This window comes from Anas acuta, chromosome 1 (genome assembly GCF_963932015.1).
Source record: "Anas acuta chromosome 1, bAnaAcu1.1, whole genome shotgun sequence".
In the NCBI taxonomy this organism is placed as follows: Eukaryota; Metazoa; Chordata; class Aves; order Anseriformes; family Anatidae; genus Anas; species Anas acuta.
The window spans coordinates 142,999,815-143,027,171 of record NC_088979.1 but is presented as its reverse complement, the minus strand read 5'-3'; the positions used below and the strand labels follow the sequence as shown (position 1 = coordinate 143,027,171).

General features: G+C 37.8%; 2 protein-coding genes across 8 annotated transcripts in view; one reads left to right on the top strand and one right to left on the bottom strand.

The window, feature by feature from the left end:
- The first annotated feature begins 1,462 nt into the window (after positions 1-1,462).
- Positions 1,463-6,869, top strand: YARS2 (tyrosyl-tRNA synthetase 2). The gene is made up of 5 exons (XM_068662488.1): positions 1,463-2,295; positions 2,771-2,938; positions 5,405-5,560; positions 5,881-6,051; positions 6,543-6,869. Exons 1-5 carry the CDS (start codon positions 1,481-1,483, stop codon positions 6,700-6,702), a joined length of 1,470 nt encoding a protein of 489 aa, XP_068518589.1. The 5' UTR covers positions 1,463-1,480; the 3' UTR covers positions 6,703-6,869.
- A 3,551-nt stretch (positions 6,870-10,420) lies between these two features.
- DNM1L (dynamin 1 like) overlaps positions 10,421-27,357 on the bottom strand; it is a 37,939-nt gene continuing 21,002 nt past the window's right edge. For 2 of the 7 annotated variants that reach the window (XM_068662429.1, XM_068662434.1), the window contains 14 exons: positions 26,963-27,083; positions 26,212-26,343; positions 25,724-25,930; positions 25,424-25,544; positions 23,918-24,073; positions 23,732-23,821; positions 22,696-22,788; positions 21,591-21,635; positions 21,036-21,092; positions 19,831-19,908; positions 17,292-17,459; positions 16,505-16,614; positions 14,242-14,401; positions 10,421-13,207 (listed from right to left, as the gene is read on the bottom strand). In XM_068662429.1, the coding sequence (XP_068518530.1) occupies positions 13,151-13,207; positions 14,242-14,401; positions 16,505-16,614; positions 17,292-17,459; positions 19,831-19,908; positions 21,036-21,092; positions 21,591-21,635; positions 22,696-22,788; positions 23,732-23,821; positions 23,918-24,073; positions 25,424-25,544; positions 25,724-25,930; positions 26,212-26,343; positions 26,963-27,083 (1,595 nt within the window). In that variant the 3' untranslated portion in view covers positions 10,421-13,150. The remainder of the gene's footprint in view (positions 13,208-14,241; positions 14,402-16,504; positions 16,615-17,291; positions 17,460-19,830; positions 19,909-21,035; positions 21,093-21,590; positions 21,636-22,695; positions 22,789-23,731; positions 23,822-23,917; positions 24,074-25,423; positions 25,545-25,723; positions 25,931-26,211; positions 26,344-26,962; positions 27,084-27,357) is intronic. The other 5 variants (XM_068662443.1, XM_068662459.1, XM_068662465.1 and 2 more) reach the window with 3 other exon arrangements.

Genomic DNA, 27,357 nt, shown 5'->3' with positions numbered 1-27,357 from the left:
TTCAATGATAATGACTTTTGAACGACAATACAAACACTTAAAAATTCCTTCTTTGTCACCTGTGAATCACAGAGTCATATAAACCCTTGGTTTTCCACTAAGTACTACCCTGGAAGCACGCTGTCATTATTTGTGAGCCATGTGGAGGTCAGTTTGGCGGATTAGAGGTGGCCAGGCCAATGAGAAGTTGGCCTATCACTGCTACACACACACAAATGCCCTCCCTGACTTAAAAGGAAGAATTAAAAAATAGGGGTTTTATCAGTGTTATTATTTAACACTGTTCAGACCTCTAAAAAAAAAAAAAAACCTTTCCCCAGTCTGGGTTAACTCCTGTGGTATTAATCTAAATACCTTCTCCTATTTTACTCCTGAAATGCATAATCTGCCAATACTTATCTGTATGGTCAATACACAGAGTGAGACTGTCCAAGATTGGAAGGGTTTTTTATAAAAGCCATGCAATTTCTCATCAAATCCTTAAAAGAGTTGGTATAATTTTCCATCCTCAGTCTTGCTGTTAACTACTATTGATTTCCTACTACTACAGGGCTTCATGAAAGCATCAAACCATACCAACCACATGGGATTTCCCAAGCTTTTTCAGTGTCCTTTACAACTCCTGTTACATTGAAGTAGACACATTGCTTTGCTGAAGTGTAGCAGAAAGTCAATGAAAAGGAGGAGAGGACAGTTCTGGGAAGTGGTAGAAGAAAAAAGAGCATTATTTTGCTGGTCTAGAAGTTCCTTGAGGTAGCACAAGAGACCTAGTCTCTTCATGCCACCCTGCCAGCACAAGCGGTTTAATTCAACAACACAACTGGAAAGAACAAGGAAGTCAACAGCAAGTAAAACGCAAAGAAACTGAATCCAATTTCCAATTAATCATAACAAAGACAGTGTTTTAAGCAGGTCCAAATTTGGAAAGCTCACAAATTCTAGAATTCTTAAGTTTTAAAATTCTAACTTTGTAATCTTACTAATTTTAATTTAAAGGCCTGGTATCGGTTCTGCCTAAGTAACTACTCAAAACTGGAGACCTGATTTCCAATGTGAGTATTTGGGAATGAAAGTTAATACGAAAACCCGGTGTTTTGGGATGTCGGATTGGGAAAAAGTGAAGAACGAGGCAACACAACATTCTTTTTACGTGGGTTTTCTTTAATACCGTGAAAGATAAAGGCATGCTGGAGATAGCCCTGCACCACTTTTACCGTGGACTATTAAAATCATGTATTAATCGGTAACAGAACACACAACATCTTCGCGTAATGTAATTTTATTGCACCATTTATTGAAAATAAATAAATAAATAAATAAAAATCAAGGCGAAGACTGCACTTTGTAACCCAATTTCCTACTGGGGCCCCGCAGCGCCCTCAGGCGGCCCCCGCCGCGGCTGAGGCCGGGCCCGCCCCTAGCAACGCCCGGCGCCATCCCGCCCCGTCCCGCCCCGCTCCCCCATCGTGCCCCGCACAAGATGGCGGCGCCCGCGCTGGGGCGGCGCTGCGGCGGGGCGGCGGGGCTGCGGGGCGGCCTGCGCCGGGCTCTGCTCCCGGCTCCGCTGCCGGCGCCGCGGCCTCTCCACGAGCGGGCGCCGCGGTCGCGGAGCTCGGCGGGGCTGCTGGCGGCGCAGTGCGAGCGCGGCCTGTTCCAGGAGGTGTTCCCGGGGCAGGGCGCGGAGGAGCAGCTGGCGGCGCTGCTGGAGCCGGGCCGCCCGCCCGTCACGGCCTACTGCGGCTTCGACCCGACGGCCGACTCGCTGCACGTCGGGCACCTGCCGGCCGTGGCGGCGCTGCTGCACTTCCAGCGGGCGGGACACAACGTGGTGGCCGTGGTGGGCGGCGCCACCGCCCGCCTGGGCGACCCCAGCGGCCGGCTGCGCGCCCGCGAGCCCGTGGCGGCCGGGCGGGTGCGCGCCCACGCGCGCGCCCTGCGGCTGGGCCTGTGGCGCCTCTTCGAGAACCACCGGCGGCTCCTCTGGGCGCCCGGCCCCGGCGGGCCCGGCCTGGGGCGGGCCGAGGTGCTGGATAACGCCCGCTGGCTCGGCCGCCAGCCGCTGCTCGGCTTCCTGTGCGGCGCCGGCGGGCGGCTGCGGATGGGCACGCTGCTGAGCCGGCAGGGCTGCCGCGAGCGGCTGCGCAGCGCCGAGGGCATGAGCCTGGCCGAGTTCGTCTACCCGGCGCTGCAGGCATACGATTTCCTGCACCTCCACCGCCGCCGAGGGTGCCGCATCCAGCTGGGGGGAGCCGACCAGATGGGCAACATCATGTCCGGCTACGAGCTCGTCACCAAGTACGGCGGGATCGGGGAGGGGAGGAGGGAGTTGAGGGGAGCCCAGCTCCCAGCCTGACAGGGTGGTGTGAGGAAGCTCTGCTCGTCTGCAAAGGCTGGTGTGAGTGCTACGGAGCTCGTAGGCACATCAGTGTGTGCTACTGCAGTGTCAGCACAGAAAGTGAGCATGACAGGTGGCCCCGCCTCGTGAGCAGCATCATTTAGTACCTAGAGCTGAAGGCAAAAAATGAATGTGACAGTGCTGCTGCTCAGAAAGCTGTTTATTTAAAGTACTTCATTACACACAAGGAACTTAAATGGTAGGGGGTGAGGGCATGCAAAAGCAGTGAGAACACTTTTATGAAGTGCACTTAAGAAAAAATAACTTGGGCTTAAAAACTTAACTGCTTTACAGAAAGGATAGCATCTTATAGAATGTCTGAGTGTTCCTAAACTTTACCAAAATGTGACTTATATTCTTCCTCAATCTTCTCAGGATGACAGGAACAGACGTGTTTGGAATTACTGTACCCCTTATTACCAGTACCACTGGAGATAAACTGGGAAAGACTGCTGGCAATGCAGTTTGGCTCAACAGAGACAAAACTTCTCCCTTTGAGCTGTATCAGTTCTTTGTCAGACAACAAGATGACATAGTTGAAAAGTAAGTACTGCAGCTTCATCTTGCTTTTTGCCAGATCCTAGCTGTTCTCTAGGGATGTGTGTGAGGTCACATAACTAGTATAATTTCTCACAGCTCCTTGTAGACATATGTGTTAACTGTAACCATACATTAGTTAAACAGGCACGATTAATTCATAAGTACAGAGGTTAGTGGAACCTGTCTCCATGCTGCTATATGCATCATAAATTACTATGTACAGACCAGACAAGGAAAGTATAACACATGTCATTCTGCCAGTAGAGTGAATTAAGTTTATCTGATATACGTTAATTTCAGTTCTGTAACATCATGACATCAAGTGAAATCTCTCCTGTAATAACCAGCTGCAGGTTGATAGATAATAATATGTAACACTACATATTGCATGCTGCTTAACGATTTACATGTGAAGTTCAACATTTAGAATTGCAACACAATTAATAATTGCTTATCCCTAAGAAAATTAAAATAGTGTCTTGCAAGGAAAAAGCTGAGACATTCGTTTTTGTGATTGTATTAACTGTCTAGATCAGTGGTCTCCAAATGTTTTGGACAGGCACCCCATCAATAATAAATAAATTTGAGCATGCGCTCCCAGTGCATGCGTATATATGGATTTGGAGATTTTAAATATATATACATAAATACACACATGCACTGTTGAACTTCTAGTATTTTCTTTTTACACCTCAGGCGATCATCTTGCATAGTCGCACTTTGAGACCATTGGTCTAGATAAAAACACACCTAAGAAAGTTATACTTCAGTAGTTCTAGCACAAGTTAAAAGGGGAGAAAAGGATACTGTTTTAAGCTCATTGTAGGTGTATAAATAAATGTATTTACAAGGTAGAGGTTTTCAGGATTCAATTTTAGTCATTATCTAAAGTAAAAACTAAGGCTGAGAAGCAAAACAGAAAAAACAAAATTCACATACCTGTTCAAATTACTTATTGCTTGCACCTCCTCAAACCTAGCAGTAATCAGGACCCTCAGGTATAGTTTAATACTGTAACAGTAAAAACATCTCATGTGATTTGGCTCACCTTTGGACAAACATACTGTACATTGATATAAATAGATAATAACTCATGCAACCAAGTATTAATCTTAAAAGTCTAGATAATGGGAGAAGTGCTTGTTACATAAATGACCAAAAGTACTAACATGTTGAAACCTTAAGCCTGTTTGATATTCTACTTATATATCTTGCATGGAAAGAAACTTTAGTGGATTTTTTTTTCAGAATTGGAGATAGGAACAATTGGCATAATTTTGACTCTTAATGTATGAGGGAGTTACTGAAATGAGCTGTTCATCTTCCATATTGGGACATGGAAGCAAGGAGTTCAGCTTACAGCTATAATGGCAAGTGGATTGAAGGATGCCCTACTGTAGCTACTTAAAATTGTAGCACACACAAAGACGAAATTCTAAATAATCATTACTCAGGGTAAAGCAGTTCCAAATCCAAAGCACGGTCTTGTGTTCATTTTGCTGAGTCTGAATCCAAGTCAACCACACAACTCATATTCTTACTGAACAGTGTAAAAATATTAAAGTCATACTAGGAAAATGTGAAAGCTTAGCAAAAACATGAGAAATACTGTCTGTCAGGCTCCATGGATGGCCGAGTTCCACGCTAGAATGCCACTGAGAAGGCTGATAGCTTTACTCAAGGCATCATGTTAATTTTCAGATCTGTTTTTCTTTAAATACTAATATCAATGTCAAATCTGAGTCTTCATAAACCTCAGATATGTCTTCACTTTTGTGCCATGACCTGCAGTTACCTCTCTCAGGGGTTCATTCCTTGATTTCAAATAGATGCTCTGCATCCACTGCACTTTTCAGACTGCAAAGAGGAATACGTGGGTACTTAAAAACGTTTCCTGCTTTCAGACTTTGTAATAGTAAGGGTACTTTTATTAGTACACTGCATTTCACAGTACCTGAGAGCACATTAAAACAGGCCTTGTTGTAAATGGTATGCCTGGGATACGCACCTTTAAATCATTGATTATCCTAAATAATCTTCCTGTTGAGAGACTCATTCATCAGTACACAGTATGCTTCTGCCCCATGACTAGCATAGCATGTGGTATTTTGCATTAGCATATAATGTAACTACTAAAAATATATGGTAGAACTGTATGTGATTGCAATAAATCCTTTAAAGTAGTTATTCCACTAGAAAAGCAAATTCTTGATTGTGAAACAAGCTTCATAAAAATTTTGCATGTTATTTCTGAAGAGATTACTTCTAGCAAAACATTAAATAAAATGAGTTATCTTTGTAAGCTGGAAGTGTGTGGGCAAAAACAGTTATCTGAAGGGACAGAATACCTGTAATATAGATTTCTTAAAGAGAGAATCATATTAGTGTTACTAATGAAGTTTGAATGACAAAGACAGGAAATCCACAGTGATGCTTATGTAGACAAAGTAACTTTTTGCCTGCTCATAGATACCTGAAACTCTTCACCTTCCTTCCTCTTGAGGAGATTGCCCACATCATGGAAATGCACGCTAAAGAACCTGAAAAATGGGGCCCTCAGAAACGGCTTGCTGCAGAAGTAACAAAGCTTGTTCATGGTACAGAGGGGCTGGAGTCTGCTAAGAGGTGAAGTTTGATTTGTCGAGCAGTTTTCTTTCAGATTTATTCAATGGTAATTATCCAAGGCTTTTCAGGAACTATTTTCATGAAGTGAATTGTTGCTCAGCTATTAAGAGAAAAATGTAATGCTGTAGACTTGAAGGTACAATAATGATAAAAAATTGCAGGAGAGTGGGTTCAAAAAAAAAATCAGAGCAGCAAGGGAAGTACTCTTACGTACTTCTGTGGACCCTCAGATGATGTTGGGGAGGGGAATATGCTTAATTTAACTGTACTTTGTGCAAAGATGAGACGAGTTCTATTTTGAATGATCTTTGTTCTCACAGGTGCACTAGAGCCCTTTATTACAGCAGCGTGGAAGCATTGGAAGCTATGTCTGACCAAGAGTTACAGGAACTTTTTAAACAAGCTCCTTCAGCTGAATTGGTACTTGAACCAGGAATGAGTGTGCTCGACCTGTGTCGCAAAGCAAATGCCATTCAGGATGGACCTAGTGGGTATGTTACCACCTGCACTCTTCAGTAATACCTCACTAAAGTGGTTTGAAGTAGTGTGCTTTTGCAGATGTTAAATGGAAGGTCGGAACAACCAACTCAGGTAGTAACATGTTAGCTATCTACATACCACTTTTAAATAAGAGTGGGACAGGATGCCTTACTACACTTTGAGGAGAAACTGTAGGGATAATGCAGTGTCATGTACCATGCTTAAAAAAAAAATCTACAGCTGGTGAAAAGAGCTAGCTAGCAACAGTGCAAGTTTTCTTATCCCTCTCAGAAAGGGTTGGAATTCTGGAGGCTAAGGTTGATGTCAGTTACTCTTGATCTGAAATAAATTTAACCTGCTTAAGATTTAAAATTTATTCTGATATATATAAACACACCAATAAAAACTTATGAAATAGCTCTTAACTAATCTTTCAATACTTAGCAGCAATCAATAGCTTTCTCTTGCAATTACAAGCTGTTTTTTTTGTTTTGTTTTTAAGGTACCAGAAAATTACAGATGGTGGAGTGTCAGTAAATGGGATTAGAGTAACCAATCCTGAGACTGTTCTTATTCTTGGACAGCATATTCTCAAGAATGGAGTATCATTGCTTAGGGTTGGAAAGAAAAATTACTACATTATAAAATGGCTGCAGTTGTGACAATGGTGTTTCTCTACTGCTTGTTTTTTTCTGAATTTTCTCAGAGCATACTCTGTTGAAGATGGACTTGAAGATGTTTCTATATTATGCATTACTATGCAGCTCACAAACTGCCTGATACCAACATACACCAACAAGGTTCAAATAAAGGAAGATGAGATTCTAAACATGTATGATTTCATGTTTTTGTTTCTGACAGTGAATTACTGAATCAGAAAGTTATAGAAATAGTACAGCAGATAGGAAAAATCTGATAACATCTGATTACTTCAGATAAGCCACGCTTCGTGTAGACCACAAATCGTAAATAGCCTGAAAAACTGCACACACTACATTATGGCAGTTGTACCTACATTTGGATCTTTGGACTCCACTGAAGTTAAGTATTACTATTTATTACAGCTGGGCTTTTCCTTTTTTCCCTAATGCACAACTTCTGTAGTTAATGCAGTGGCTATCAGTATCAGCTGCTAACCTGTGAACAGTAGCTAGACTTGTGTGACATGGCTCTTTCCACTACAAAATAAGATACAGAACTATCTAAAACATGCAAAAGGAACAGTTGGAATTGCCATGGAGAACAGGTGCAACTAAAATACAGAACTGGAATGTTGTCATATGCAACTCTTTTTTTTTTTTATTTTGCATAGATGTTATTCTAACAGAGATTTTTAGATGTTCTGCCTTACTCAAAGTACCATTCATGAGAAAATATGAACAAGAAGACAAAGATTAATTCCAGAGTCCAGAGATGGATAGTAGGCTCTTGCCCTGCTTTAACAACCAACTGCCTTGCAGGAGGGAGGGGGAACAGTGACAAGATACTCTACAGCCTAATTCACAGCAAGATGAGCAAAGCATTCTTTACTTCTAACAGAGGATGTATGCTGCTGGCAACTTTGACTTCATCCTAACATAGAAAACCTGGATAAGTGGGTAAGAACAAACAACCTACAATCAATTGTTTGGTTTTTTTTGTTTGTTTGTTTGTTTGTTTTTCGGGACAGGTTTGGTTTAAAACAAGTTGCAGAAAATTCATAATAAATAAGTGGAATGGTTAAGTCCTGATATGTAAGCTTCTTATTGGTTATGTTTGGGGCATATTGCATACAAGCTTTCCAGCCTTCATGTGGTAAAGAAGAATATTCACTTCTTGAAATGAGAGACAAATCAGACCCTTCAGACAGCAACATGCAAACACAGTACATCTTGATTAAAGAACAAAAAAGTGACCCTACTACTTACGGCCTAGCCAACATTTGGGATTGTAGCATCCTCATTGCCTTTTAAGGACAGCATGAAAGTGAGAACGTACTTCAGAGAGTACTACCGTCTACATTTAAAGGCAGCATTGTTTTATTTCATTGCTCTGAAAAAAAAAAAAAACAACTCAAACACCCCTTCATTACTAGTCACTACACACCTGAAATCAATACAGTGCCTTACTAAATACAGACTTTCCCATGATGGGGACAGGATCATTTAGGGAATACAGGTGACACAACCAGATCAACAATAAAACCACATGTGGTTACCAAAAATATCTACAGTACATAGCCATATTTGAATAACTTTGACCTAGTTAACTGAGCTGCTAGATCATAGTGTTGTAGCAGGCTGGCTTGAGTTTGTTTTTTTTTAAAGGGACATTCCCTACCATAGTACAAATACGTGTGAAAGCCTCAGTCTTATAAGGTATTCATGTAGGGCATCAATTGCAGTGCTGTTTGCAAGGACTAGAGTAATCCTTACTCTTAGGTGAAACAGTGATATCCTAGTCTGTAAAACTCTATGACGATACAGATTCACAGCCACAGCAGGAGAGGCCTTAGTCTCAGCTACCTGAATGTGGTACTGCAGCATCAGCTCTTATGTTGTTGAAATAGGTCATAGCATTGCAGCTGGTTTAAACTACCTAACGTACCAGAATAGGGAAATAACTTTAAAAGAATTTTAAAGAGAATTCTAATTCTTCATTCTCAAGAATCCAGATGTTCTATCCATTATTTTTCATTTTTACTCTAATCAACTGACAGTGGTTTTGTCTGCACTATCAATTGAGATTTCAATAAGTTACAATGGTTTGCTGCTTGTTTTTTTTTTTTTTTTCCAGATTAAACTGTAATAGGGTAGTACTTCAGTTCAGTCCATGGAGTTAACAGTGCTAACTCCAGTCTCTAGATTCTGCTTACCTTCCTGATAATGAGATATCTCTATCCTATGCATTAGGAATTTACTATATTTCTTTATATAACAAAATATTAGAATAATTATACATCATGTATTATTATATAGCAATATATACTATAGCTATATAAGACAAAAAAGTAGTTATTTATTCCTATCTTTAAAAAAATCTCTACGTACCTTGGCAGCTCTCAAGACGAGTTTGTTTTGCTTGTCATTTTGCCTTACGTTACAGTAATGATCAGAGCTAAAATGCCCTAAAAGATCATCCAATTCGTTTTTGTTAGAGTTTACCTTTCTCCCCAAATGGCAGAAGCATTACAGCAATACAAAAACGTGCGCCTGAGAACAAAATACAGCAGTAACACCCTTGTTAACCTCCAGAGTAATACAACAGATTAGATTTGACAGCTACTTTCTGTTTGCAGGAAATACGCTTCTAGGAGTAGAGTAAGTCATACTTGTTGTATCTGACCTCACCTGCCTTTTTCCCCTTCATTTTCACATGGTGTTGATCCACAAGTACCCTCTGATTTCAAGTTTGTTTTTTTTTTTTAAAAGCATTAGCACCCACTTTGATCACATATTAAAAGGATTTTATTTGTTTTTACAAATACATAATTGAAAAAGAATTAAATTCTTTGTGTACAAGGTTTTTAATGAGATCCATCAACTCCAAGCAATTTATTCTGTGTTTCTTTCTGACCAACTGCTACCAATCTGAACCTTTCCCTGACTTTCCAAAGCCACAACTGGATGCAACCACTACTTCTCATGGACAGCCTGTACAGGGTGTTGCATCTGAATATTAGAATGGGTAGGTCAAGAATCAAGGATGACTGGAAAAACTAGTATTCTTTCTTAGACTTGAATATTAACACTATTGTGGCAGGTAGCAACAATGTGACTGCTTTCAAGAAGTGCTTAACTTAGTAAAGCTGTCACAGTGAAGAGGTATGATGAAAGGTGAAAAGACATGCAGCAGATACACTAAAAAAGGAGCTATCTGAACATAGAAACACCACTAATATAAAGGGGGTGGCTGTTTGGGCATAAACCAATGTTCAGTTGGCCTGTTTCTCTTTTAGACTTTAAAGGAAAGGTCACCTAACTCACCTCAAAGAACACAATTTTTTTAAAAAAACAAACAAACAAACATGCATTTGAGAACTTCACTATCTACAGAAAACACCAGTTAGCAGTCTGCTCTGCTCTCAGACTAACAGATTTAACAGTAAAAACAAACAAACAAAAAAAAAAACAAATATTACTCAAGATAATTCAGTGCAAGTTAGGAACAGGAGCACAGTGTATTGGCAAATTGTTTCCCCTGCTGTCATTCCATAAAGCAGGGACATGAGTTTGCAATATATCCAATCTGGCATCTCTCAAAGCCATCATCCCTCCATAAAGCAGGACTCAAAGGCAAGTTCTACTTCAGAATACAATTTGAAGCACACAGACACTCCCCTTACACACTAAGTGAAATTTGACTATGAAAAAAAAACCAAGTAATTTATTGACAAACTGATCACACACAGATACTGTGTTTTATTTACAGTAGTACCACACATATGTCAGGTATCAATGTCAAACATTTAGTAGTCTAAACTTAGCTTCAGAGGTTATTTTCCCCCATGACTGTTTCACTGGATAGTAAGTTGTCTTTTGAGTTAGCTTGAAAGTTGTTCATTGATGACAAAAATATTTGGGGTTTAAATTAAATAAGGTTGACTAGAAGACATCTGTAAGCAATCAGTCTGATCTAGTGAGAATTTTTCAGTTGCTACTCTACTAGACATTTTACCAATTCCTCTGTTACTTCTACTAAGGGTAGCAACAACAGTAGCACTTTGACATGTTGTTTAAAAAACAATTGCCATCAGCAGCCTGTCTACACTGTAACTTCTGCAACTACTACAAGAACTGAAAATATTAAATTGCAGGACAAATGCAAACATATGTAAGGCTGTACAAGTATAGTTATTCTAGAAACTTGTAAGAGCATATAGTCCTGCCACCTGACCTAAAAGTCAGTTCAAAAGTTATTTCTGGGATAATATATTTTTGTATATCATCTGTTTATTTAAAAACAGGACTGTTACAGCATGGGTTTTTAAAGATTTGCATTAAGCATGACAAATCATCTTCATTTTTTGGCACTCAACTCACTTGAAAATTTGCAAAACAAACAAACATTTCAAAAAACAAATCTCACATGACATTACAGAGCCAGTTATCACTTGCAAGAATGTTGTAAATAAACGGAACTCATTTGCTTTATTGTAGTATTTCAAAACTTTGCAAGTAAGAACGTCTCCTTCCAACAGACTGTTGACTTACATTTGGGAGTTCAAGCTTAGTAGCAGTTCACTTAAGGACAGTTCTACTTTGCTGAAAACATATTACTTAGATGTCAAAAGTGCAAGGGAAAGAGATGTTGGGTGAATTCAAACTAGAAATGCAATGCTTTTGACAAAATATTCTCGCTATTCACCAAAATTGATTTGAAAAGTGGCTTGCACTTCACTACAGTCACATTTCTTAAATCTGAGAAGTACCATCTCCGGATAAAAAGTGAGAAGTTAGAATTACTTCCTTTGTATTTATTACATCTAATGCATACATCTTGACTTTTTAGGCCGCTTAAAAATACAGAATATATTTCCATGTCCTGCATGAATTTCAGTAATGCATAAAATAACTATACAAAAAAGTGCGTGTAAGACTTAACTCCTTGGGTTTATATTGGTACCAAACTGAAGACTACCATGTGAAAAATAAATCTAAAACAGACCTTGCTGGAAATGGAGGTCTTAACTGGTTTTGAATTTTCAATCTTTAGCATTTAGAAAAGGAATTCCACTTCTGTTAACTGGTGCAATGGGAAAAGGAACTGAAGATGGGAATAAAAACCTCAGGGTACTGGCCCGATATACTAAGAGCAAGCCATGGCTGTTAACAGCAGTGTCTTATTTTTCACATGCAAGTTGTGTTAAAGATAAAATATCAGCAATACCACAGTACACATTTTTTAACTTCATACAAAAAAAGTAAATCTGTTTGAAAAGTACATGCAAGTGTGCTGGCTGGAATTTAAATAAATTTTTATTCATAAAAATTAAAATGCTTACTCTTTAAAGGTTAGTGAGAACAATATTTATCTGTATGAATTACAATCAGAAGAAAATAACTCATCAACTTAACTTCAACTTACTTCCTAATTTGATTGTCCTGAAAAAAATAAAAAAGCTACTTATAGCACAGTAAAATTTCTTCAAAAGCAAGTGAAATCTCTAGTATAAATATTCCAATCCTACAGACTTCCTTTCATGCTGTCATACCTTCTAAAGTCTGGAAACAGTTGTGGGGATCCCCTTCTCCCTGGCCAACTTAATCTGTTTTTGAAAGAAACACTATCCCGTAACAGTTTTGAAATCCATTTTTATTTTTTTTCAGCTCTGCCAGAACAAATTTACTATTGGATGGTCCAGGGGCTTGGTCCCGGGGCGGGGAGGAAGGGGAAGGTGGTCTTGTACCTGATTTTAAACCCCAACATTTATACACAAGCTCCAGTGCACATCGACAACTTTGCACCCACTGTTTAGTAGTAGGCTGTTACTTGTTCACAAGCTCCAGGCTAATTCATCCAACATGATACTCCATTAAATGAAGATCAAAATTTTGTCTGCAGTTTCAACATTTGGGAAAAAAATGGGGACACACATACGTAGCGATACGGTAGACATCTCTACTGTGCTATAAAATTGACACCTCCATCTGCCATAGTGCATGCAATATATTCATGAAAGAAAATACATGGTGCTCTCTTCTCTTCACAGTATTTAAACCTCTACTGTAAAAGCAGCTTAAAACTATGCCACAAGACTACACTGTCCATCTTAACCACAGGCAACCTGTTCAGCAAGTCAGGCACTGGAACTTTAATGTTTTTTCCCCAAGTTCAAATGAGCCTGTCATTGAGACAGTAAGACTTGGTCTGCTTTAATTTGCACCAGAAAGCTGGTAAGGAAACATTTAGAGCCATTTATTATGTGGATTAAATATGACTTACTTTGCAAAATACAGCATATTTTTCTGTTTGCAAATCAAACCAACTGTCTTTACATGAGCAGATTTACACAGTTGCAGTACACAGATAAGAGTTCATAAATAAAAATTCTATTCCGTATACCATGCCTAGCAATTTTCAAGTCAATGTAACCTCCAATGCATATAAATAGTGTGGCTGGTACAGTCTTCACCAAAGATGTGTCTCCCGTATCTCTGCAATGATTTGACTGGCTCGCTGCAGGGCCTGCACATGGAAAGACAAAAAAAGACAGAGTTATGAAGGGATAAAAAAGACAGTTGAAGGGAAAAAGACAGTTTATGAAGGGATTTCTCAAACAGGCAAGGAACAGCAATCTAGAAAGTCTGATGTTAAAATTTAAATCAAAGCCTGTCCCTTTCATTAAAAAAATGAGTGGTAACAATCTGCAACAACATTAACTCTGATCTGGACAAATGCAAAATTAAGTTTGGTCCTGTGAAGTTTACAGTTTGAAAAACAATTCCCCTCAATCAAATATGTTTATTGTATAGGAACAAGGATTAAACTTAATATAGGGGTTCTTGGACAACTGGTATCTCAGAGTATGCGATCTCTCAAATGCACAATCTGTATGCAAGAGAGAAGTACCTTTTGCTATTTCTTTATTGAAGCTGCACTGGCATGTGAGAGGGATTGTTTTCTATACAGTTCAATCCAAAGAAACAGTGAAAAAATGAAGAGTTCTGTAAAACAGATACATCCCAAATGCACACAGATGTACACTGTGGTCATGATAACCAAGTCTCAATGTTCCCACTGTTTATATCACAGGGACCTACCTAGAGATAGACCTACCACTGGCCCATAGGCACTGTGTGTGAAGCACTAGAAGATGGGAACAGTACTTGAAACACTGTAATCAATCCTCTCCTCCTCCCCCCCCCCAAAAAAAACACACTACTGAACACAATAGAGGGAAGTTAAATAAGAGCAAGTGATCAAAAACAAACGTGTAAGTTAAAAGAATACCAGATGAGAACTTCTGCTTTAAACATGAAATACAGTTTAGCTTCCTTCTTCCCAAGTACTCGGTCTACGTAATACTGTGTAATATTTCTACTCACATATTGCTTCTAATTCCTCTAACAGAGAGAAAAAATGCCCTGACATACTTTTAAAAAAGTAGCATAATTTAAAAAAGCAAAGCAAATTTTTCAAGAATCTCACATTTACATAGTTTCAATTTCATCAGCTGTTCTCATAAGCTCCTGATCTTTTTTTTTTTTTTTTTTTAATACCTTTAGCATATCAGCTGCCTCTTTCCTGCGCTGTGCCATGTCTTCAGACTCCGTCAGAAGGTCATCCAACAGCAAGGATTTATACAGCTGGCCTACCAACTCACTCTGAAGAGTGTCTTTCACGTGGTTCACCAGAAAATGCATCACTGCCTTTGGCACACTGCAAGCACAAAAAAAAATCGTTGCTTCATGAAAGCTAATCAAAACCAGGTCTGCTCTAAATTTAAGAATGCATAATGTGAGCAAGCAGCTACACAGAACCTTGGCTCAGACTACCACGAATCTACTGCTAACATAAAAGAAGTTTTCAATCTCAAGTAAATGAAGTATCATGTGCAATTTTAAGAGCTGAAGAGACTCTTCAAATAGGATGGCAATACTGTAAAGGACATGAAAATATATATGGTGTAAAGAATACATTCAAAATAAATTACTTTTTTTCAATAGAGACCAGAACTCAAATCTCTACTGTGTTAGGCAGAAAAAAAAAATCTAAGTATTTCACTCTAGGATCAATCTTCATGTGTAAGTGAGGAGGCAAGGAAAGGACTGAAGCATCCAGTCTTATCAGATAAACTGAAAATAGGATCACTGTTCAAACAGTGGGCCATATCATCTCTAGCATGAGACAGCATGAGGGCAATTTTCAACTGAAAATGGAGTTTAAGTGTGCAAAATCAATTTGACTGGAGTGGAGGCAAGCAGGAACCAATGAGAACCAAGAACAATCTTTCAGAAAAAGACCACAGAATCTGTAAAGCAACATTTTTCAGTTTTATGTCAGGCTATTGTACCCCCAAAGAATCCATGGTTTCAACTCTGATTTCCCCACCATTAAAGTTCCTGAAAAAATTATTAAAGTATTCAATCTAGCTGAACCTGATTTTCCTGGGGACTTAAGATGTGTGTAGCTTTACTCTTCTGAAAAAGCGGGCAAAAATATTTACTTGAGCATTGACAAACTCAAATCATTATACTAACAGAGTACCAAAATCTGAAGACGTAAATACAGGAACAAAAACTGAATTACGGCACCTCAGGTTATTTCATCAGAATAGCAGCAACCAACAACGAAAATACTGGTGGTCCTTCCCAACTGATAAATAAAAAATGTTAGTTTAAACAACCTTGTTGGCATAACACTAAGCAGTATTTTGCCACTAGTGTGGTTTGGGAGTTGACACAGTCAGTACTAACTCATTTAGCAGTGGCCCCATCACTCTTCTCATGTACCTACAGCCCTAAATCTAAATCATTATCCTGGGCATATCAAAAGTTTCGCTCCAAAGAATGCACTTTCAGAGTGCTGCAATTATCATTCAAGCATTAACTTGACAGGGAGCATGCAAGTCTAAACAGCCAGATCCAAGATCAACCTCGATCCATCACCACATCTGAGTTCTTGGAGTCATACTCCCAGATTTGGTTAGGAATTTTCCCACTGCATTCTGCTGCTTTAAGGGTCCTTACTGGGCAGCTGAGGGAAGACTTCTGGTAAATCATGATGAGACAGTAGAGGTCTACCAATACTGAAGTAATTCAGTTTACTTCCTCTTTTCAAGCCAATACACTGCAAGTTCTACCAAAAGAAGAACTGAAGAAAGAAGCCCAAAATATTTTGGGAGTCACCTGGCTATGTGCAAAAGCAACCCAAAACTCAGGTTTAAGGCCATGTCGGGACAAGTACCATCCAAATAAGAGCCTGAATAAGCTCTGCAAATACAATGTGGGATGGACATGAGTACAATCTTTGAAAGATATCTCCTAAAAATACTTCTCAAGTAGGTAAGGTTGTTCTAATGCATACAGTGGAAACACATCTTATGTTATTTCCATCCTTACAGCTACAGATGAGAAAACTTGGCCACAGTTCCTATTCAACCTCCCTGTTTGAAATAATAGGATAGCAAAACAGAGTTCTACCATTGTTATATAGCCCCCAGAGTTTATTCCAGTTATTTGCTGCAAAACATACATCTAAATTGCAGCATCTTCCAGAAAAGCTCTTATCTCCTAAGTAAGGAATTGAATAATTTACCTCAACATAATGCAGAACTAAAACCATTAAAGAAAACAATACTTCAGCCTTCTTAACTCCGTAAGAGGTTGTTTTACTGCTGCTTCCTCTTAAAAAAAAAAAAATCATATTTTCCCTCTGCTTAAAAAATAAAAATGTGATTTTAAAAAGCCACAGTTACATATATATGACCCTTGAGATACCACATTTGTATGGCTTAAATATTCATAGGCAGTTTGGTTTTACCTGTCCTGAATGTTCTTTCTAACAATAAGGAAGTAAGATTTAATCAGTCGTTCAATCACTTCACAATCTCGTTGCTCACGGGCAGAAAGTTTGCGTGCAACAGGTACAGGCTATGTAAAAAAAAATAAAAATAAAAACATCAGGTTACAAATTCTGCTCATTTATATACATTTATAAGCATCAAACTAGGGGAGATCAAAAGGAACCACTGCCCTTTTAGTCTGATAATTTGATACATGTAACCTGCCCTGCAATAAACCTATTATTGAGAAATAAACATCAAAAGACATCAACATCCCAATCTTTGAAACTGAAAGGTCAGAGGGCACCACCACTTTTTTTTTTTTTTTTGTAAAAGCTCACTAAAGGAACTAAGCTGTGCAACAACTAAGAATTTTCATCTTTTTACTTTAAATGCCTTTTGTTTTTAATGATTCCTCTAGTACCAAAAATGCCAACTTTAGCAAAAATGAGTAGGCATTTGAGTTGAGACAGGAGCTGAAATTTACTTCTGTAGAAAGAGTGATCTAGACAGGATTTCACTTGCATAGGAATTTGTGAAAGGAAGCCACATATCCCAAATCATAGGCTGAAACTAGAGGGGGAGAAAAGAAGGATTCCGTAGCAGGAAGAGCAGAGAAAGGGGATAGAGCTCCCTGTTCCTATAGTGGTAACTATTTATGAAGATATAGATGACTATCCAAGTCACAAGAGCTGGAATTCATGTATTTTCTTTCCTGAGTCTGAAGATTATGAAGAGGAGGTATCTGTCTTTCATGACACTCACCACATCTAGTAGGTTTACAGCATGTCCTTTCTGAGGACTAGCAGGAAGGGCTGCAGCTGGTTTCGATTTTTCCTCTGCTGATGCCTCTTCCGCTTTTGAGGTTTTAAGCATTCCTCTCCAGTTGCCTGTTCCAGACTCCTGGGACACATCTCCTGCTGCAGGAGCAGCCTGCACAAACAACACAGTAAAGAAAAATTGGAGAGTTAAAACACTAGCAACTGCAAAGCAGTGTCTGATCAAATCTATTATGGAGCTATACGTAACTAAGAAACAAGATTTTCATACATATAATTTTCTTCCTACATCCTGTTCTTCACATTCCCCACCTCTGTTTTCCCTTTGGGAAACTGATTAGAAGGACACTTGCAATCTATTAATGGGTGTAAACTTAAGAGTTGTTTTGGTTTCCTAATTCTTAAGAAATAACTTGACACTTCACAAAACAAATCCCATCAAAACTCTATAATGTGAAGTTGAAAGACTTGTATTACAGCAACAGTTTGCTGCTTTGCTGCTTACAACAGAAAAAAAGAGTATCAATAAAGTGAAAGCTTTTAAAACTTGCATCCTTCCTAATAATGGTATGAAACTGTTCACAGAGACAAGGTCTCCAGTTGTTTAAAGGTTTACAGATCACTTCTGAAATACGGAAGTCTTCCTACATCTATTAGTTTTTACCACATATTCCTGGACCTATACTATCATGACTATTCTGAAAGCACATTTGACAGATCACTACAGTTCTTGGAAGGGCTCTTGAATTTATTTATAAATTCTTTGTACAGAAACCAAAGTTCCTTACAATGACAGCTAAAAAATACGCACTTTTACGTTTCCAGGTACCAAAGCTACGAATGTATTTGTGCTGCCAGACCTCAAGTTACTGAAGGCTTTTCTGTACTAAATCAAGAAGAAAAACCTTCATCTTCTGGAAGTGAAGATCACAGTTTCTGGGAGTAAAGCTTTCCATTCCACGGAAAGAATGACTCTCTGGTCTTCTGAGAAGAGGACATAACACCCAACTCTTACACATTAGAAATCACTGGACAAAAGAAATATTAGTAGATGGTACCCACCACAGGTTAGATAAGTAAATAAAAAAAAACAGTTTATTTTGATGTGGAACAGTCTTAACTTTTGGTTTGCACCTTTCCATATACCTGGCAGCTGTTCTACTTATTACTATACTGTAAAAAACAAAACAACAAACCCTGTAAACAGCGCTGGTCATTAAAGGCTCTGAGGTGCTACTACTTATGTCTTCCTTCAGGAGGAAATAAGCTAAAACTATCTATTGTGTTTACAACTAAAACACCACCATGGCTGACCCTGGGTCTAAAGAGAGTGAAGAAAAAAAACATGGTAAAATGGCTGTATGTCAGGAGGAAACCCAGCTAAACTGTGCATATATTTCTTATTAAAATTGCACAAAACTGTTCAGAGATATTGCACCAAATATATTGCAAGAATTCAAATCAACCTCTTCTAATAAGAGGTAACCACTGATAAGGACAGCTCCGTTACTTTTTTTTCTGATTGTAAGACAGCTATTCAAAGTGGCAAAATTCCCTTCATTCAGTGTTACTACAGATCGGGCTGTATCTCCCAAGCAATTTCAGAAACAAAGCTGCAGTCTTTCACACCAAACAGAGCACTGAGGATTCACTGACTACTTAATAACAGGAAACAAATTAAACCAAATTTGGCAGTTTCCTGCAACTTTTGTGGTCACAACAGAATCCTCAAAAATGGTCCAGATTTCCTTATAGATGTTTGCAGCATATCAGAACCAATAAATCTTTGGGCAAAACCATAATAAAGTTCCAATACCAACTTGAACTCCTTTGTTCAGGACAGAAATGACAGCTTTACACAGAGGCAGAATGCATGTGTGCAGTGAAGCAAAAAGCCTGAGTCCTCTTGGTTACTCCTGCTACGCAGTTTGGTGACTATCCATCTTCTCTGACTTCACGTAAAAGCAATTAGCAATAAAGTCTTTACACTACTGAGCTGTTATTTCAACATGACAGACAGCACGCCTGAAGTGTAACAAGCCACTGCAGAACACATTTCACAAATAGAAGTGAACCAGGGATTGAACGATTAAGTAAGACGACAAAAAGGGGGCTCAGGTTGGAACAAAGCCTGTAAGGATTCCCTGCAGGAAGCAGGAAACTCACATTTTTAGTTTATCTTCTGTTCTCCTTCTTTAACTGTCAACACATTAAAAACATGCAGTTTAACAACCATGCTGAAAAACTTTGATCACAATACTGTTGCACCAAACAAGCAATTGACTACAAATGGGCAAATTTTGCACCACAACATATTACAACCAAGGGTTAAAACAGAAAGCAGCGGCTTTGCCACCTAGTAGTACATCTCTACCCACATACTACAGTCATGAAATGTCAAGTAGTCTACACCCGGTAGGGCACAGTGGGTTGGGGACAGAGCCCTACAGACTGCTTTCCATAGTACCTGAAGGTGCACCACAACATATTTCGCATGCAGTGCTTATAGAAAAATCAAGACAGACCTTGCCATCAGCCTCAGCAGAAGCAGCAGTAACAGTCTCCTGGGAAGCAGGTGTCAATGCACCTGGAGCTTTAGTAGACTAAAGAAGGTAAAAAAAATGCAGGGAGGGGAAAAAAAAAAAAAAAAACAACTGAAAACCACCAAATCTACCTAGCACATGTATGCACTTTTATCTGTGAATATCTTTTTGTCTTAAAAAAAATAATCCAGAAAAGAAAATACTTTGGATTTGCAAGCAACACAGTACTATAAGGATTAAAAAAAAAAAAAAAAAGAGCATGTTGAAGACAGTTAAAGGACTTTCAGCTTATCTGGACTTCAATTTTGCAGCTCCTTCGCTGATGACTTAAATACAAAGTCAATTAAATCAAGGATCAAACAGCACTGAAAGCCTTCTCTAGATAGCTGCCTTAAATTCTCGGTTCATCCATCAGCTGACTTTTATAAACTAAAGGCACTAATATTGAAGTCCACTCTGAGACTTCATCTTACTTTTTAAGCTAGGAAACAAAAAGATTTCTCAGCTGTAATCATTCCTATTACAACCTGTGATGAGTCTAAACTATATTCTGTACATTTGAATTCTAAATACTTCAGAGTATTAAATACATGAGCGTCTAAAATCCTAGCTGTCAGTCTGTTCATTCCCACAAGGCAGTATTTTCATGATGCTTGATAACCAAGCAACAGAAACAGACCACATGGCTGGTTTATGATGATCAACTGAAAACTTCCTCCTCTGTTTTCTCCCAGAGAAAGTAAGACTGCACTAAAACTGCAGTCGAGTGGCTTAAAAAAAAAAAAAAAAAAGTGCTACATTGGCAAACTGATTATTTTAAATCAGTTGTTTATCTTTTGAAATCAGTGTCACGGCCATAAATTTAGGCATGCAAGTTCTGAATCCATCTTTAACATCTGCAAGCATTTTGAGCCTCACCTGAAATGCCACCTAAGTAATACATGTAATACTAATGTAAATTTATAGGTAAGTCTTCAGAAATCCCAAATGTAAAACCTGCATCTTTGGAAGAAGAAAATGACATTCTACTTCCATCTTATGAAATTCAAAGACAAAAGTCAATATTCTCTAAGCTCTCAAAACTGTCACTAGGACAGCAGATCAAAGTTCCCAACATTTAGATTAGATCAAAGCAGAACATGTTATACTTAGAATAAATAAATATATTAAAATCAACATTTACTCACCTTGTCTCGTGGCACAGCAGAAGGCAATTCCCGGGCTAACCTGTTACGTCTTTGTTCCTTTAAAAAACAATCCAGCAAGACTTCAATTAGGTATCGCTATATCACCACACATCCAAGACTCGTATTTTAAAGATGACTTAAATTTTAGAGACAAATGCTAATAACATCTCATCCAGTGCCATGTAGCCATCCTATGAAAGCATCAATTATTTTCATGACACTACTTTGATTACTTGACCAAAGGTAAATTCTTAATAGAAATTTTTTTGCAAAACTTTTTGCAACACTTTCTATAATCAAGACTAGAGCCTTTAGATAACAGGATCAAAGCTAAAAGGTTGGGCTCCGCATAGATTCTCTACAGCTTTCATTAAACATTAAATCTTCAAAGTAATCCAAAAGAATATGATTTCATATCCAGCAAGGTTGACTCTGATTTGCCCAGGTGAAAACATTCACTTTATAACAAACCAATTTGAAACAATCATGACAAAGATCTGATTTTTCTTCAAAGTAAGAAATGATTGTCCACTGAATAAAAATAAGATGTTTTACATGCTCTGTTTCTTCAAACATTTCAATGTCCTGTTCAGGAAGATACTGGAAAAGAACTAATGTAGGTAACACACAATAATACAATAATCTTACATTTAACTTCACAAAATCTTAATTTTTGCACTCCTAGCAGTTTGTGCAGACATTGTTCCTGAACTAGATTCAAGAGCAGTCAGTCTATCAAGGCAAATTCGATTGCGTAACCAGTCAAAACAAAATGTATTTATAAAAAAGAAGTTAGAACCAACAAGCAGAAATGACAACACAAACACTTTAAAAAGAATGCTACTATGAAAAAATGTGTTGAATCAGCAAGGGAACACAGGAATTATTAACAAGCTCTTAGTCAGACAGATGAAATACTGCAACAAAAATCAGACTTGGAGAAAGAGCTGAGCAGATCAGTTGTAGGACAACAGTTTCCATAGGATGTCAGCAACAAAGTTTACCAATCAAAACTGGACTTGAAAAAGAGAAAAGGCTACTGAAGCTGTAAAAGCCTGATGGAAGAGTGGTGGAGAAAATTGTTTTAGGGAGACGGAAGTTCCTGAACACAGATTCAGGAACAATACCAAAGGCAAGCAAAAATTAGAAGCTGAAGAGAGGAAACAATACCTGTATTATCATTTCATGAGTGAGAGGAACATTATAGCTATTGATAGATTCTGTCAGAGAGAAGATGCAGTTACTTTGACATTAAAGAGAATTTCACAACCATCTTTTTAAAGTTTCTCTTCCAAAATTTCACTTAATAGCCACCACTCAGGTGCCCATGTTATCTTCCAGGAGACATACAGGCAGAATTGTTTCAATTGAAACATCGGCCACTGGTTCTGCATGTAATATGCAACATAAATCTAATAAATCAACTGATCACAAGATAAGCATACACCGTATTTGTAATATAATTAAATCTTTATACTTCAGAAGGTATGACAGAAGAACAGATGTGTCAGTTTCTTTCTATGAAGCAGTTTTTTAGGCTTTCATCTGAAGAGTCAAAAGACATTTAACAAAGATATAAGCCATGATCATAGAAATCCTTTCGACTTGTCCACTTTTCAGCTAAGCATACAGGAAGTTTTAAGAGGATGCATTTTCTTACCTCGATGTTGTTATTCATTAACCCACAGGCATCAGCAAAATCTGGGTGTTTGGTATTAATATAGGCTAACTCAATAGCCACTAAATTATGAACCTGCAATGAAAGGGCATGCAAAGGTCAAAAATTCAGTGAGAAGATCTAATGGCAGTGAAGAACAATGACCTAAAATGCAGTCTAACCGTCCATAGCAAAAGACCATTTTTACTGCCCCAAAGACAGTAGTAAAGTACTGACCCAGAAAAAAGGGAATTAATTTTTCATTGCAATACACTCAGACCTTCATCTCTCTTTTGAAGTTATATCAATTTAACTTGTTAGCTTTATTAAGCTAACCCCTCTCCAGCAAGAAGTAAACAAAACTCGGTCATTTGAGTGTTCCATATGATGTAAGCTATATAGTCAACCTTCAGTTACAAGCCATCCATGCTTGAACTAGTGAGAGATGCCTCACTACAATACACACATACAAACAAATTTTGTTTGTTTTTCACATTAAACATACACATACATGTACAGAGCCAGTATCTTTCTTTCCTCCCCAGTAAGCAAACCTAAAGCAGACTTCTACCTTTGGAAAAATATATTTTAATATTAAAGTTGAATTTTCACCTCTCATTAACTAAAAGGCATTAAAGGTAAAAATCAACATTTTATCTCAACTTTACCTTTGAAACAAATAGAATAAGGACTATAATTTAATTTCTATCATTGCATCTTTAACTACAGTAAGTGAACAGCTTCTGTTACAGGGAAGGTAAATTTACCTACATCAGAAAGACTAGGAGGCTTTAGATCCAAGTTTTAGTAAAATCATCTTGGAAAACAAACACAGCAGACAATAAGTTGCAGAGGGTTCCACCCCATCCCTTTGTTTTTTTATGTATTATCTTCTAATACAGAAGAAACTACTTAACAAATATGAGTTATGACTCCTTTAATCATTTGGGTTCCTCACATTACACAGCAAACAGAAGCATCAAGGAAAACTCTAGAAAACATAATTTTCCCAGCAAAATTATAGTAGATGGCAAATTACCATTTCATTCGTGACAGGAAGTCTTCTACGCAGAAGACAAGTTACTACTTCAACTATGGCATCATGCAATTTAGGAAACCTCAATAATTCCTAAAAAATAAAAATTACAGATGAGACTTACAGATTTTTGGGGAGAGGGACAAGCAGTAATTGAAAACATAATTCAAGATTTGAGCACACTTTTACCTGTGTACTGTAATTACTACAATGTTGGATAATCCTCTGCATTTCTTCATGAACCAGCTCCACACAACGCAAGCTAGGCTCTTCTAAACGTTTGATTTGCCTTTTAACCAGCAATTCAAATGAAACTTCAGGAACAAACAAGGCAGGACGGGGACCCTAGTTCAAAAGAAGGGTAAATTTTGCTAAGTTGCATACTGAAACAACAAGCATTTATAAGTAGTAGTATTTGATGAAATCCTGAATAGAGAAGGCCACAGTTTTCACACCCAAAAGAACACTCATAACAGGCCTTGACAGTTTAAGAGCATTACATATTAAAAGCATATATTGAAATATAAAAGCTTTACAGCCTAAAGAAGCTCAAAATATCTTTAAGACAAAATTTGTGTTCAATGATGATTAACCAGCACCCTTATAGAATCTTGAACATTTCTACGTGGTCTTACAACCACAAACAATTATATTCCAGATTTGTGGATCCAAGTTTACATGAAATTTATTATAAAGACATTCTCTTCTTAATTTTCATCAAAAATATCCAGCAGTTCTGGACATACAATTCTCACTGCACGATAGCTGGGTTTGCTGTTAAATATACTTGTAATAAAGTGTCACCATGTTAATGTTTGGGATAATTTAATTTATGACCTTACAGACCAATGCCCAGCTATACATGGGGTATTTTTACCTGATTTTTTTCAAACCTAAATGAGCTTTAGAAACACAAAGATGTGATGCTTCACAGAAAAGCAATACATCTTACCAGTCACTAAATGTTGCATTACTTTTACAGAAGGATAAGAACATGCACACAAATTGCTGCTGCAGTGTACCTAATGTATTCCAAATCTGAATAATTACTGACCATGCAGAAACACAACTGTCTGTACCCAGCAGAACACAATACAAAAGCTGACTTGCTTGATGTCCAAGTCAAGCTCTGAGGAGTGAATGTTCTATATAATGACATAAGAATTAAAAGTAAACTTTTAATTCTTACAATACCAATCCCCATATGCACAAAAACCCAATCAGTCATGTAAATACTGAACCATTAAAAAAAAACACATAATAGAGAATAAGAAATAAAAAATCCAGTAATAGAGAATGAAAATATCTGAACATGTCCTAGCCCATAGACTCATGGTAAGTGTTTATGGATAACACAGAATTTCTTAATGTAAAATAAATACATAGGCAGTTTTTCATCACCCTTTCTGTAATATATAATAGCTTCACCATAAGGTTGCCAAAACTGGGCTGGAGCTTGATTTAAACCTACAAGCAAAAGAAATGAGTAAGCATTCCCCTTAAACTCATTAACTATCTGATAATAGCTGCGAATTTGGATTTTGTATTTTTCACTTCAAATGCCAAAAAGCAGGATTCAGCCTATTTGCATAAACTCTTTCAGCTGTTACTAATTTAGAGTCCTGAAGGAGCACAAATTGATAAAATTTTATTTTGAAACCACTAACAACACTTAGAATACAGAGCAACACTCACAGTAGCATTTCTAATGGCAGTCAGAATATCAATTGTGTTAAGGCCACCTAGAGGATCAACAGATTCTAAGGTTCTTCCAAAGGTCTCATGAAAAATGTAACAGATTCTGGCTCCACCACATCTGAAAGAATAAAATAACAACTAAAAACAAGGAAAAAAGCTTTAATTGCAAACATTTTTACAGTTAATTGGACTCAAACATTTTTGATTATGTTACGCTCTGATGTACTACTGTTGCCAATATAAACCAGCAAGAGCTGCTGGGTCAGTCAATATTCTAGAAAAACATTTAGTACTTACAGCTCAGAAGTCTCTATGTATTTTGCTGTTCCTTCAATAGTATTACAATATTCTGTGGCAAATTTGGTAATAAGCTGCAATAAAGTGGCACTTTTGTCCTCAACAGGTTCCCCATAGCTGTTTAGCAGAGACTGGTATTGAGCAGCTAAAACATTGATTCTGGTTTTCAGTTCTGGCAAGCAATCCCTGATATGATGCATTAGTAGTCTAAAAATAGAAAACAGGCCTTAATGAGAAGGAAGGAATAATTTCAGCTTTATCATCTCTATCAAAAGAGAGACAGAAAATTATCATCAAAGGAAAACATTTGCTCAGGGAAATTACAGTAAATGCAGAAATTGAATTTGGAAACAGAGCTGTTTCACTGTACAGCACCGAAAGAAAAAGATAAAAAATGGTTATACATATTTCTAACACACCAATCTATATCTTAATGTGCATTTAAAATAATGCATTTATTTTATTTTTTTAGACGTAACATGTAATACCTGTTCAGTGTTCTAGCAAGATACTTAGTTCCATTTCGATTAGCTAGGGAAGGATACTTCTTTTGAAGAAAACCATACTCATCACGGATAGAATCAGCTACACTCTTCTTATTGTTAATATCCAACTGACTCCTGAAATTTAAAGGCAGAGTTGCACAGTAGTTAACGGATGCAAAGGAAAAACAGTTCACACTTATTTTTTTCCTGACAGAAGATCTGAACAGACAGATTTTGCTTTCCACACATAACCCTTCTCCCTTATAAAAGAAAGAATGGTTATTTGCTGGAGCACAGACATCAGATTGGTACAGATAGCTGTCATACATATGCAGACTGAGCAAAACTATCAACACTGCATGAGATTTGACCTAGCTGCTGCAAAAGGTAGCATGCACAACTACAGCAGCCATATGCATTTAACATGATCTTAGCACTAGTGTGAAATATCTATTAGTGCCATATCAGGAATAATGTGAACAGCTAATCAGAAACATCCCTTAAACTAAAAATCAGTACTGCAAAGAAGTAATGCAACAGTTCTTTTAGAAGAAATGTCCATATTCCTTTCTAAATCAGCAGTTGATTGACTGGAAGAACAGATTTTTGAAGTCACCAATAAGCTTGTTGCTTGCTTGCTTATTTCAGCATCAGGTCACTTTATTCTTAAACCCATGCTCATGGTTAAATAAGCCCAAAGCATTACTTCATATTAACAGTCTTTAAAAAATGATATAAATGTGCCCAGACAGACCTGTTCACCACTCCAATGATGCCAAGTTTTACTGGAATAACTCTTCCCATAAGCACATCCATAGCATCAGTGCCAGCATCCATGAGATCCAGCTTTGTGATAACAGCAAGGGTTCTTCGACCTACCAAAAGGAAAACTCACTCAAAGGGATGTTTTGTCTTGATCAAGGTAGCTAAGGCCCATCATTCAAAAAGTTCCTCAGGAATGAAGCATTAAGTATAATAGGACAAACCAGCAAAGACCAGCACAAGAATGTGTAGTACTGGTCTATCTGGAGTCCCTGTATGTATATAAAATATAACATGGTTTGGCAGGTATTGCTCCCCATATGTATGTGGTTAAAGAAAATGTTTTAGGTTCTATGTGATTCAAAATTTTCACTAATTGCAACAAAT